The sequence below is a fragment of the Gopherus evgoodei genome, chromosome 3 (assembly GCF_007399415.2).
Source record: "Gopherus evgoodei ecotype Sinaloan lineage chromosome 3, rGopEvg1_v1.p, whole genome shotgun sequence".
Taxonomy (NCBI): Eukaryota; Metazoa; Chordata; order Testudines; family Testudinidae; genus Gopherus; species Gopherus evgoodei.
The window spans coordinates 58,373,385-58,386,142 of record NC_044324.1 but is presented as its reverse complement, the minus strand read 5'-3'; the positions used below and the strand labels follow the sequence as shown (position 1 = coordinate 58,386,142).

General features: G+C 40.0%; 1 protein-coding gene across 3 annotated transcripts in view; it reads left to right on the top strand.

Moving 5' to 3' along the window:
• The window catches only part of KHDRBS2 (KH RNA binding domain containing, signal transduction associated 2), a 669,346-nt gene that overhangs the window by 586,617 nt on the left and 69,971 nt on the right, over positions 1-12,758 (top strand). For all 3 annotated transcript variants that reach the window (XR_003999512.1, XR_003999511.1, XM_030555661.1), the window contains one exon: positions 3,833-3,891. Coding sequence is in view for 1 of the 3 variants with exons in the window: in XM_030555661.1 (XP_030411521.1) it covers positions 3,833-3,891 (59 nt within the window). In the remaining 2 variants the exon portion in view is untranslated. The remainder of the gene's footprint in view (positions 1-3,832; positions 3,892-12,758) is intronic.

Sequence of the window (12,758 nt, the reverse complement as noted above, 5' to 3'; positions counted from 1 at the left end):
TTTACTGAGATCTGCTACCGATCAACATAATATGGTTGAATTATATTTATCTGTAGTATGATAATGTCTTTTAAAAGCCCTCAGTATATAAAGCCAGTTTTTTACAGTCCAGGTTTTCTCAATATTGTTACTAGAGAATGACTTTTTACAAATGTATGTTGTAGCCTGATCAAGTATTAGAATTACAATTTTTTGTATTGGGATGCAACATTCACTTGTCACAAATACAAGGTCATTCCTCAGGTGACTAGTTGGAGTTAATCAAGATGATAAAACTGGTGAAGCACACACACCAACTTCATAAACTTTTGTTAATTCAAACAAATATAATTGAAATAATAGAAGAATCAAGATACATAAGTATAAGAATAAGATAAATACAGTAGAGTGGTTTCCTGTACTGTTCATACTTGCAGTCTTACATTGTGCATACTTACAATCTTATGGAGACAATTAGAAACAAGGGGAGAAGAAAAAGTAAGTGGAGCACATCAGGAGACTGGTCCCAGGTCAGGCAACGTGTTGTTCTAGAAATGGACTTACCCAAGAAAGCAAGGAAAGTTCCAAATCATGTATAACAATAGGTTATTCAGTCCACATGGATTCAGGCAACATCAGCTCACCTTTTCCATATGTGTCAGCAATATCAGCCCATTTTATTATATACAAGCCTTTCTAGCTAACTCTATTTATGCTTCCAATACCTAAGTAATTTGCATCAACGTGGTCTGCCTTGTAACAAAATTTCCAAAGTGTATGGATTAGAGTCACTTGCTTTATACAATGAATTGGGGGGAAGTGATTTATTTCAATTGGCTGGAGATTGCAAGAGGTGATGCTTTTGGTTTTGTTTGTTTTGTTTTTTCCTAACTCTGCTACTCCATCAGCATTCCCATCCTCTTCCCCAGAAATGCAGTCAATAGGTCAAAATTATGCTGTTTAAATCACATTGCATGTGCTTTTTCATACTATTTGTCATATCTGACATGTCAGCTCTCTGTTTTGAGCATATTTTAGGTCTAACCTGTAGGAAGTCTGAATATGATAAGACTGATTATTTAACCCCCTGCTTTATTGCACTCGTTATGCTCTCATGTTTCCATTTAACTTTCCAATGAAATCACTAGAAACATACAGCATGGCTAGTATGTTCAATAGAATATTAGATATATTGTGCCTGGTCAGCTCTAGAATATTTAGCATCAGCCCCAAGTACTTATATGGCCATGTCAATGCGGTATTTGAGCACTTGAAAAACTGCTTGCTGAAACAGTGACTTTTTAGGAAATATTACAGAATATTTATGGAAAATGTACTTTTAATTTTAAAAAAATCATTAGTATTTGCATTGGAAAGCTGATTATAAAAAATTTTACCTAGCCAATCAGGGAAAAAACATGTTTATTCGAAACAGCTTCAATGTCAAATATCAAATGCTTGCAATGAATGTTCTCAAGAGAGCTATAGTACATGATTTTTTCTTAGGATTTATTCCAGGAAGAATTATGAATAAGAATTGCATTCAAGAAATTCAAAATCCGATTTTTGTCTACAGCAATGGTAAAATTGTGTCTAAGCAAATAATTGTTACAAATTATTTGCCCAACTCTATTATATTTATAAGATTTTTTTTTCTGCAGTGTTAAATATGTCTCTGCTTCAAATGTTAACCAATTTTTTTTTTAAATCTCCTGGAAAATAGCCAAAGTAATAATGCAATGTTGAGGTGACCATGGAGATTTTGGTATCTTTGTGAAAGACCGTCAGGTGGAGCCTTTAATGAAAAAGGTCAAATAAAACACAAACATACCAAAAAATTAACAGGAAACATATTATATTTTTTATTTATTTCGCCGAGGGTGGGGGAAATACAATTCAGTAATATAGATAAATTGTAAGCTTTCCTTGGTAGTGCCTGGCTGCCTTTTATTATTTTATGTGTGCAGTGCCTAACAAACTGGGAATTTGGTCCTGAGTTTGGGGCACGCAGGGTGTTACTGGAAAACAAATTATAAATAATAATAATAGTAAAGCTAAAATGTGACTAATTCAATCTCCATGTTAACATTGCTCACCACCTTTGCTTCACAGATATGCTGGTGCCCATTAAAGACAATAACTGCAGATCATTAATTAGCAGCATGCAACAATAATCTAAAATGGCCTCTTCATTTTTTGATAACCTATTGTTATGACCATACATGATCACTGTTGACCAACAAACAAATAACTGGCAAGCAGTAGTTTTGAAACTAGCTCTGATTTTCCACTTCCTTGCACTTTGTATATTCATTTACATCTGTGCAAACAAGGGGAAAAAATCTACTATTCATTTATTAACATTTTACACTTGCTTTGGACTGGTACAAATCACTGCCTAACATTAAGGCTACGTTTTAGTTATGGGTATTTTTGGTAACAGTCATGGACAGGTCACAGGCAGTAAACAAAAAGTCTAAAAATACCTGTGATTAAATCTTACCTGCTGGGAGGGGTATGCTCCTGAACACTGCTGCTGGGGAGGGTAGCGCGGGGCAACACTTCTGCTGGGAGGGAAGTGGCCTGGGGTCACTACTGCTGGAGGGTGAGCAGCCTGCTGAGGCAAGGGCAGTCCGGGCCCCTCCCACTGCCACCACAGGTCCAGGCAGGAGATGACCCAGGGCCTTGTTGCCGCCACTGCTGATCCAGGCGGGGGACATCCCAGAGCCGGCCACCACTGATGCTCTGGGCAGGGGGCGGCCCGGGGCCCCACTGCCACTACCGCTGGTCCCAGACCACTGCTCCAGGGCAGCACCAGGGATCAGTTGCCTGGGAATGCCAGAGCAGTGGCCAGTGCAACTGGCCCCGGGTCCTCCCCAGCTGCTGGGGTGGTCCTAGGGTCCCAGGGCTGCAAAATTCACGGAGGTCACAGAAAGTCATAGAAACCCATAAGGCTGTGGATAATCAGGCCTTCACTTTGTGAGGAATGTAGGCAGGCCAACCTTGGAGGAAGTGTAATTGAAAAGTGGAACAAACTGCCAAAGTCCTCAGTAAATGCAAGCATCTTAAGGTTCAGTACAAAAGGCTGCAACAAACTGACAATATCTTGTAATATCCTGAACAAACCTTACAGAATTAAGATAAGCTTTACTGAGTTAAGTTAAGCATTACTGAATTAAGTTAACACCTTTTAGGTACAGTGTATTAAACATGCAGTTGTGTATGTGGTGTTGTGGCATTATACGTACTTCTTTATTAAAGAGGAGGGGTGCTAATAAACTTCCTCAGTTATTAGCCTTGGAGAGACATGCATATACTAGTTCAAACTGGATTTTCCAGGGAACAAAGAAAAGACTTTTTATTAAAAATCTGGAGTTTATTCTAACCGAAGGCTCCATTTTTGATCTAGCAAACAAACAAGACTCCTGGTTAATGGAGGGCCTCAATCTTTAGGGAAGGATTAAAAGGACAAGGCCAACTGAGGTCTTAGAAGACTGTGTACTTGTTCTGAGATGAAGCTCTGATGAACTTGTAACCACAGGGAAACCCTAGGGCAGGATTTTATAAGACTGCACCTTGTTCTTGTGAATTGAATTTCTATCCCTAACCTTCTGCTACATCTTTGAAAAATAATTCCTATGTTTACACATTTTTGGAATGATCTTATTTTTAAATTAGTAGATAATACATGAAAATAAAAAATATCATGTGTTTGCACTGATTCTAGTGTCATTTGACTGTGTTATGTTTACAAATAAAGGTAATAACATTTTAACTTTTATTTACTATCTAAGCTTTTGTGTTGATTCCTTCTGATTATAGTAACATTTCTTGCTGTCTGAATCTATTTCAGTGTGCCTGAATATTATGATTATGGTCATGGAACAAGTGAAGATGCTTATGACAGCTACGGTAAGGCCTGCTCTATCTTTAGTAAAAGTGTGAAATCAAAAAACCAATCAGTCACTGACAGCTCCAAAATTACTTCTACCTTCTTTTTTGCTCTGCTTCTACAGAAGCCCAGACTAAATTGATTTGTGTTATTCTAGGGTGAGATTTGACTTACGGAACTAGGGCCAGAAAATCGGACAGATCAATTTTGATCAAAATTTCAAAGGCAATTAATCACATAGATCAGTTTTAACAGCAACAGGGAGCATGCTGATTATATTTCACAGTGTCAGTTGTCACTCTTATTGATGTGACAACAATACTGTTGTCTCTTCTGCTGTCATATCCATTATCTCAAGCAACAAGTATAACGTAGTCAAAAAGATTTTTTTATTCTTGGAATGATAGTACCAACAACTCCAATTAAAATCCAGAGTTCTAAAATAGTTTACTGCAAAATGCCATGTAATTTTTAATTTTCTATGGATCAAATCTTGCTCCAAAGTTCACAATCATGGAATGCCTGAACACGCTGGAACTGGTTCCACTGCATGGGGGAAGAGGATATGCGGAGAAAGGACAGCTTTGCTCCAAAAGGGTTCCCTCTTCCCCAGTGCACCTGGAAAGTTAATGGTAGTTCTGATGGCTCCATGAGAAAAGCTCCCTGTCAAGGTTCCCTTCCACACCCTGAACTCTGGGGTACAGATGTGAGGACCCTCATGAAAGACCCCCTAAGTTTATATTCTACCAGCTTAGGTTAAAAACTTCCGCAAGGCACAAATTCCTTTCCTTGTCCTTGGACACTATTACTGCCACCACAAAATGATTTACACAAAAATTCAGGGGAGGGTCACTTGGAATCCTTATCCCCTCCAAAATACGCCCCCTTTTTCCTGGGGAGGCTGAGAATAATGTACCAACTAGTCGGTTAGCAGTGTGAGTATGGATCAGACCCTTTTGCTTGAGGACACTAGAATCAATCAGGCTCTTAAAAGAAGAACTTTATTATAAAGAAAAAGGTAAAAGAATCACATCTGCAAAATCAGGAAGGAAGGTAACTCTACCGGGTAATAAAAAGATTTAAAACACAGAGGATTCCCCACCGGGCTCAGCTTTACAGTTACAAAAACAAGAATAAAACTACACTTTGTAGCACAGGAAAATTCACAAGCCAAAACAACAGATAACCTAATGCATTTCCTTGCCTTACTTACAATTTCTGTAATTTTAGATGTATCATTCCAGGTATGTTTTCAGGAGATGTTGTACCTGCTTGGTCTCTCCCTCAGTCCAGAGAGGGAACAAAGAAAGAGAGCCACAAACAAATCCCCCCTCCCCCCGATTTGACAGTATCTTCTTTCCTCATTGGTCCATCTGGTCAGGTGCCAACTAAGTGATTTGAGCTACTTAACCCCTTACAGGTAAAGTGATTCAGTACAGCTGCCAAGGAGGGATTTTATGCTACCCTTTTCTTTATATTTATGACACTCCCCAGAGAGATGGATAGGGGACAGCCACAGGGCTTGCTGCATCCCCTCTCAGACTACAGTAGCAGTGCCACAGCAGCTTTGCTGCAGCATTGTGACCGAGAAGAAGGATTCATTCCCACCTTGCCCACTGAACTCCACAGTGCATGGCCCATTTACTTGGGCTGTGTTCCTGGTCCAGAATCAGGCATTAAAATATTACTTTAGATGGTGCATTGAAATCCATTCCTTCTATTTCTCTTGAATGTTTTGTAGTAGTTTTTTACAATCAGTTGGAAGATCTGAGCCTGATTTCAGACGGTGTCTATCAGCATAATTTGAATTAAGTCAACAGAGCCATGCTGATTCTCACCAATTGAGGGTGTGTCCCAATATGTTCAAAGTATAACATTTGATGTATTATTAGTTATTAACTGTCATAATGTGTTTGGTGTTTTCCAAAACACACAACAAGACAAGAGAATGATGCTGGAAATGAAAATTCCAAGTGAATGATAATTTTATTCGTGCAGCTGTGAAGCAAATTTCAGGGCAATGCAAAGTTGCAGTTTCCTTTGTATTTGTACTGAAATCATGGTTTCTTAAGGGACATTGTCAAAATAATTGCATTGCATAATCAGAAATAACTTATTTTTTGTATGTAATCAGTATTCGTGATACATGTGCTTTATACAATGTGCAGTCAAGTACATTTTCAGTGCTAAACAAATAATAATATTAGTGTATTCATATGTATGTGTGCGCTTCAGTTACCCTTGGTTTTGTTTCTTTTGTGTATTTATTTGCTGTTATCTTGAGTAAAACAGAATATAATCTCTTCCAAAAATGCTGCAAAAGCAGTGGTCGCCTAACTATGGGGGGCAAGAGGAATGTTCGGGAGGGTGTGTAGCCAGGCTAGCCCTCAGGGTGGGCAGGGAGGAAGTGCCACTCAGCCCCTCTGCCCCTAGCCCAGCTACAGCCCCAGCTACAGCTCTGCTCTGCCTCCTGCTTCTCCCTCAGCCCAGCTCTGGCCCTAGCCCCATCCCCAGCCCCACTCCACTCCCTGCTTTGCTCCCAGCCCAGCTCTGCCCTCAATCCCTCTCTGTCTCCAGGCCAGCTCTGCCTCTAGTCCAAGCTCCTCCTCACTCCCCAGTTTTGCCCCCAACTCCACATTCAGCCCTAGCTCCCCTGCTGAGCCAAATGTGCAGTAATGGAGTGGTGTGGGGGCACAACAGGAAAAGTTTGGGTACCACTCTGCTAAAAGATTGAAACATGATGTGAGCCCAGGTTTGAGAGCCAGCTACTCCTGAGTTCTTAACCTGTTCCTGAAACTGACTCTTTCTGTAGATTTGGGCAAGTGATTTACACCACTCTACTGCCATTCCTTGGTCTGTAAAATGAGGATGATAGTACACCCCGATATAACGTGACCCGATATAACACGAATTCGGATATAACGTGGTAAAACAGTGCTCCAGGGCGGGAGGGGGGGACTGCGTACTCCGGCGGTTCAAAGCAAGTTTGATGTAATGCAGTTTCACCTATAATGCGGTAAGATTTTTTGGCTCCCGAGGACAGCATTATATCGGGGTAGAAGTGTACTTGTTTTGCTATACAAGGTGTCGAAAAGGCTAATTAGTTAAGGTTTATAACTTGCTCGTATAAGATCACTTTTGTGAGATTATGAGTCACTCTTGTGCTAGACTCCAGCTAACCCCCAAACCAAGAGCAAGTTGTTTGACTCCCAGACCAGGTATATAAGCGTCACAGGAGGAACAGCTGTTCAGTGTGCTCAATGTCACTCCAGGACTTGGAACTCTCTCCTGCCAAATGATGGCAATAGACTCCTCATGCCTTAGCCTGCTCCAGCCCTGTTCCTAGCCCTGCTCCAGCCTTGCTCTTGCTCCAGCCCTGTTCCTAGCCCTGCTGCAGCCTTGCTCTTGCTCCAGCCCTGTTCCTAGCCCTGCTCCAGTCTTGCTCTTGCTCCAGCCCTGTTCCTAGCCCTGCTCCAGTCTTGCTCTCACTGCTGCCCTGCTCCTAATCCTGCTCCAGTCTCTTTTACTTATTATACCTGTTTCGCTAACAACATGCTAGAAACTTAAAACAGAGAAATCATTTTTCAACTTTTTTCCCCTAAAAATGGAGAGCATTTTAATCTATATCCTGCTGGTTCACATGCACTAGCATGTTCATAATATTGCTCACGCACCACTCTGTTAGCTTATGTGTGCACACTTTTTTCTTCTTCCTAAAGAAACAAAGATTTAAAATGACTGTTAATCTCAACGTATGTGTATTCTGCATTTATCTTTTTTATTATTGTTCTCTGGTGAACAGACTATAGCTCTTCTCCTCACCCAGTTATTTCAAACACTTCCCACACCATCCACAAGCAGTCAGGCTCCATTCTATCCTTACATAACTTCTACCCTTCATTGTCCAGTAAAGCTCAATTCTGTACTCCTGTTTGTGTAATCTGCCATGAAACTTCCTAATCCCCAATACTGTGTGAATTCAGCCTCCCCTGTATTTCCAACACCTCACACAAGTCAAGACTATTTCTCTCTCACCCCAGCTCAGTAACTAGTAATAGCTTCATGTCTTCTTGTGCCTCCAAAAATATATCTATTTCATTCGCCACTAACCCTCTAGCCCACTCTTCTGTAACACTAAATTTCACCACTACCATGATTAAGACCACCACATAGACAAATCGTGATCAGCAGCCGTAATGCCTAATTCCTTTTCTTCCTTCAAAACCCCTAGAAAAATCTCCATTTCCTTGCCCCTTCACAGCCCATCCCACTTTCCTTGTCATCCCTTGTAAACATCATGAAGACGTCTTTTCCCCTGGATTACCCATCCTTGCCATGTGATTCCTTGATTTCTTAAGTTTTACCTCTCAGCCTCTATACCTTTCCTCCACGCTATACTTCCTCCCACATAGCATTTTACAATCTCATTTTCTAGTCAATTTTCCAGGGGATGGCTGTTGAGCCTCACAATGAGAATCCTCTCATTCTTCAGTCTCACTGTGTAAATTCCAGCAAATAATAACAATATTACTATATTGCACTTATATGTAATATAAGGCTCTTATATGTAGTATAGGGACTCTAGATTTTCAAAGTGCTTTAAAAACGTTACAGCACCACTTTGTCACCCCGATAAGAGCTCTCAGCATTGAATTCTTAACTTTCTAGTTGAGCTCCTGGGCAGCAGGACCCTTTTCATCCTCCTGGAGTAGGCTAATATAGGTTCTCCTATGCCCTCTAGAAGAGCCTATGGTGGAGGCTGGACGTTGCTCCTTCTTTCAATTTATTCAGCACTCCCTGTTTGGGTTGCAAGCATTAAGGGAGCATGTTTAAGCAAACTACTGAAATAGAAAAGAGTATGTGCCTGCGTGGAAAAGTCCTGTGGATCTGAACAGGAATAGAACAATCAGGTTTTACAGAAATCACTTTAAACTATAGACTTGAATAGATGATGATAGCCTTAGTTTAGGTTGTTGGGGTTTTTTTTACCATCCTCTATAAAGTGATAGCAAGGATATATTATCCCATTGAATTCCAAAGGTGATGTAAGAAGAACTTTTCCCGCTGTTAGTCTCTCTCTCTCTCTCTCTCTCTCACTCTCTCTCTTGGCCCCGGTCTCTCTCTCTCACTCTCTCACTCTCTCTCTCTCGGGAGCTTCCCTTCCTCTCTTTGGATTGACTGTGGAGTTGATGCTGATGAAATCCTTTGACTTAAATATATTGGGCCTTTCCATAAGACTAACAATCAAAGATTTGGGGGGAACTAAGGGATCAGTCCCTCAAATTACTGAATGCATTTCACAAGATGCTGAGTGCTTTCACCTCCCATTAACTGCCATAACTTCCACCCAGCTGGAGGTGCTCAGCACTTGCAGGATTGAATCCTAGATTTGGGAGCATAAGCCAGGGTGACAGTGTTTTTTTAACTTTATACAGATGCTCATATTTTATAATGAACTTCATGCAAGCGGATTAATTTATGAGTAAATGCTATTTCCATGTGTACCCATTGTTTACCATTTACATAATTTTGCATTTTCCCCTCTAGTGCTGTTGCCCTTCAGGAAGGTGTCTGGCAAAAACATGAAATTAATGACTTGTTTTATTATAAGCAGAGTAAAGTAAAATGTATGGCTTAAAATGAAGTAGCATAATCAGAATAACTATAGCAGAGATAGTCATAATGTACTGGGAAAAGCCACTACTGCAGCCTGTGCTCCTACTTTCTCTCCCTTTGCGATTCTTGTTATTTTGCCCTAAAGGGTAGCCACTTAAATCAATCAAAGCACTGAGACATGATATGGAGGTACATCCTATACCTGTAAACCTTACTGACCATGTCCAAACTCCATAAGCACTGATTTATAGCACAGAATCCTGTCCCTCTAGCTGGACTCATCAGAAAACTGGGGTGCATTCTCTGGGGGTAGTTTAATCTTCAATTGTTTGACAGTCGTGGACAGGAATCTGGAAAGAAACAGGACATTATAATGGTGATTGCCCTCTTTGTGGGAGTACTGGGGAGTAAGGGAGAAGTGTGTTGCTGCCCCATCCATGCTGCTACACATCTGCACAGAGCTGCTCGCTACCTAGTCCTTAACATCTTTGTCACTTGGGCTCACGCTTTCTTGGCATAGGAACACATTAGAGTAAATGAAAACTACTTAGGTATTCATTACAATAACATTATTCAGGATATTTGTATTTTTGTGTGTGCACATTTGCTCAAGTTGCCATATAATCCCGCTTTGTTTCCACTGCAATTTAGCTTTAAGTGTTCACGCGTAAAGAATTGGTTGTTTAATTTTTGGATTATTCCATTTTTAATTAAACAATGGGAATGTAAATGCTTGATATAATTCTTTTGGATGTAAGACATCAAAGTTCCAGAATACTGCCAAGATGATTTGATTGTCTATTTTTGTAAAGATTACCCAGCCAATAATTCATTAAGAGAGCTTTAAAGTGATTAGTTTGGCTAAGCAAAGTTCTGTAGAGGCAACACTGTGTAACCAAATGTTTGTATGGCTGACAGCTAAAATGGACAGCAATATTCTATTCCCATGCAAACTCATTGTTTATATACCAAATCCGCACTTGCAGGATACAGGAACAGTTAATTACATGTTCATTCTTTATTTGAAGTAAAGTAGACAACTTGGGCTGAATGAGGAAGAGTAAAAAATGAATATGTAGATCTGAAATATGAGGTGAAAAGAAAGTATGTATGGGATAAAGAAAAATAGGAATTCTGTACCTTAAATCAGGCTCTTTGGATATCTCACTTCAACTCCGTTAGAGAACATGAGCATTCCCATTTGCATTGAAATGCTTGAGTGATTACTATCCCAGTGTGAAAATAAAGCCCACAATTGATTAATCTATTGCATTATCAAAGTAAAATGAAGCCACATAGAAATCATACTGACCTCATGTTTCACGGCACAGAGACAAATATTTTGTAAATTTTGAAAAAATATATCAATTGTTAGCATTTGTTAGCATTTGTTTTGTAAAGATGATGAGTTTGTTCTAATAATCGTAGTCAAGTCCAACAATAATGCAGATATTGCCATTCATTGATCCTGAAATTCAATTAGCTTGTGTTGCTGAGGGTTTTGCCACTGTGTTTTTCCAGTCTATCTTCGTTTAGTGTTCGAAGGCAGGAAATCAAGTGAACTAAAGTGATAATTTTTTTAGAAAATTGCAGATATGATAATGCAAGTAGTTGGATCACAGGGACCGTTCCCTTCATTGCTGTAACTTCGACAGTGACTAAAAGCAAGATACTCAGTTGATGTAATTCAGCGTAGCTCTCTTGGAGTCAATAGAGCTGTGCTGATTTTCACTAGTATCTTGCCCTCAATCTTTAGAATATTGTCTAGTTTACAAACTGAACATCACTTAAATAATTTATTATCTTTGGAATGGCAAACAGCCGTAGAAAACATTTTCATTTGATTTTGAGTTCTTGGGACTCTCCTGGTTAACTGAGCATACTTAAAACAGGCCTTGTATGCCAGCCAGCCTCTGCCTACACTTACACAAGCCAGTATAGGATCACAATTAAATCTTAATTTATAGTGCTTTGTTCTTACATGGTGATGTTCAGCCCAGTAGAGAGGGTCGTGCCATGGCCATGCACCCTACCTTGAAAATATGTGGGCTGTTTACTCTTGTGCAAGCCCTCTGCTCTGGGGGGAAATTTGCACATTGAAAAGCCATTCTTTGTATCAGTTTTTGCTTCTTTCTATGGGATTTCTTTATCTGGAGCATACTATGGTTAAGAAACCCTGATATCACAAGAACTCCCCGTTTGCAATTTCCTATACACTTGCAGGTCAATATTTTTGAATATGCTATAGACTGTTAATTAACCGCCACTTCTGCTAATAGATTTAGTGTTCAGTACCTAATTCCCACTCAGGGCATGTCTATAGGACAAGTTAGTGTGCAGCAAGCTGGGGCATAAATCTACAGAGCTTCAGCATGCGGCACACTTGCTGTCCACGTGGCCCCCCTACGGCTGTGTGCTAAAGATTCTCTAATGACCTTTTACATACTGATCTTTGAAACAGCTGTACAGAAAGTGCACCAGTGAACTTTTAGTGCACAGCAGCAGAGTCTGCACAGCCATTTAGTGTGCTGCATGCTGGAGATCTCCAGGCCCCCACCTTGCCACGCACTAATTTGTTATATAGACAAGCCTTAAGACTCCTGGGTGCTCTGTTTCTTGAACTCCCTTGATGGCTGTCTAGAAACTGAGAAAGAGAGGTTAAGTGACATGTGTAAGATGACAGACTATGTCAGTATTAGAGTTAGGATGAAAATGCAGGATTTCCTGGCTCCCAATCTCCTGTGCAGACCATTAAGCTGTGTTTGGAAAGGGGATGAATAAGAGGGGCCATGATAAAAGAACACAAAATAATGAATGATTTAGAGAAGGTAGGTCAGCAACTTCTGTTTTCTCTGGTTCATAACATGAGAAATTCAATTGGACTTAAAGGTAGAAAATTAAAAAACAGTAAGAAGAAATATTTTTTCAACTGCATGTAAGTAGAGTGTGGGGGACTCATTGTCATAGGAAGTCATTGAGGCCAAGGACTTGGCAAGATTCAAAATGTGATCGAACATTGATATGGAAATCAAGACTATCCAGAATTATTTAATGATAAATGTTTTCAAATGGATACTAAACTGCATGCCTCAGGCTTAAACCAATCTTTAAATATTAGAGACCAGGATGAGACCTAATGTACGGGTCAAGTTATCCAACTTTTCTCTACCTTCCTCTGAAGCTTATGGTAATAGCCCCTGGCAGAGAGAGGATATCAGATTAGATAGACCTTGAGTCCACTCCACTATGGCTGTTTCTATGTCTCTCCCTC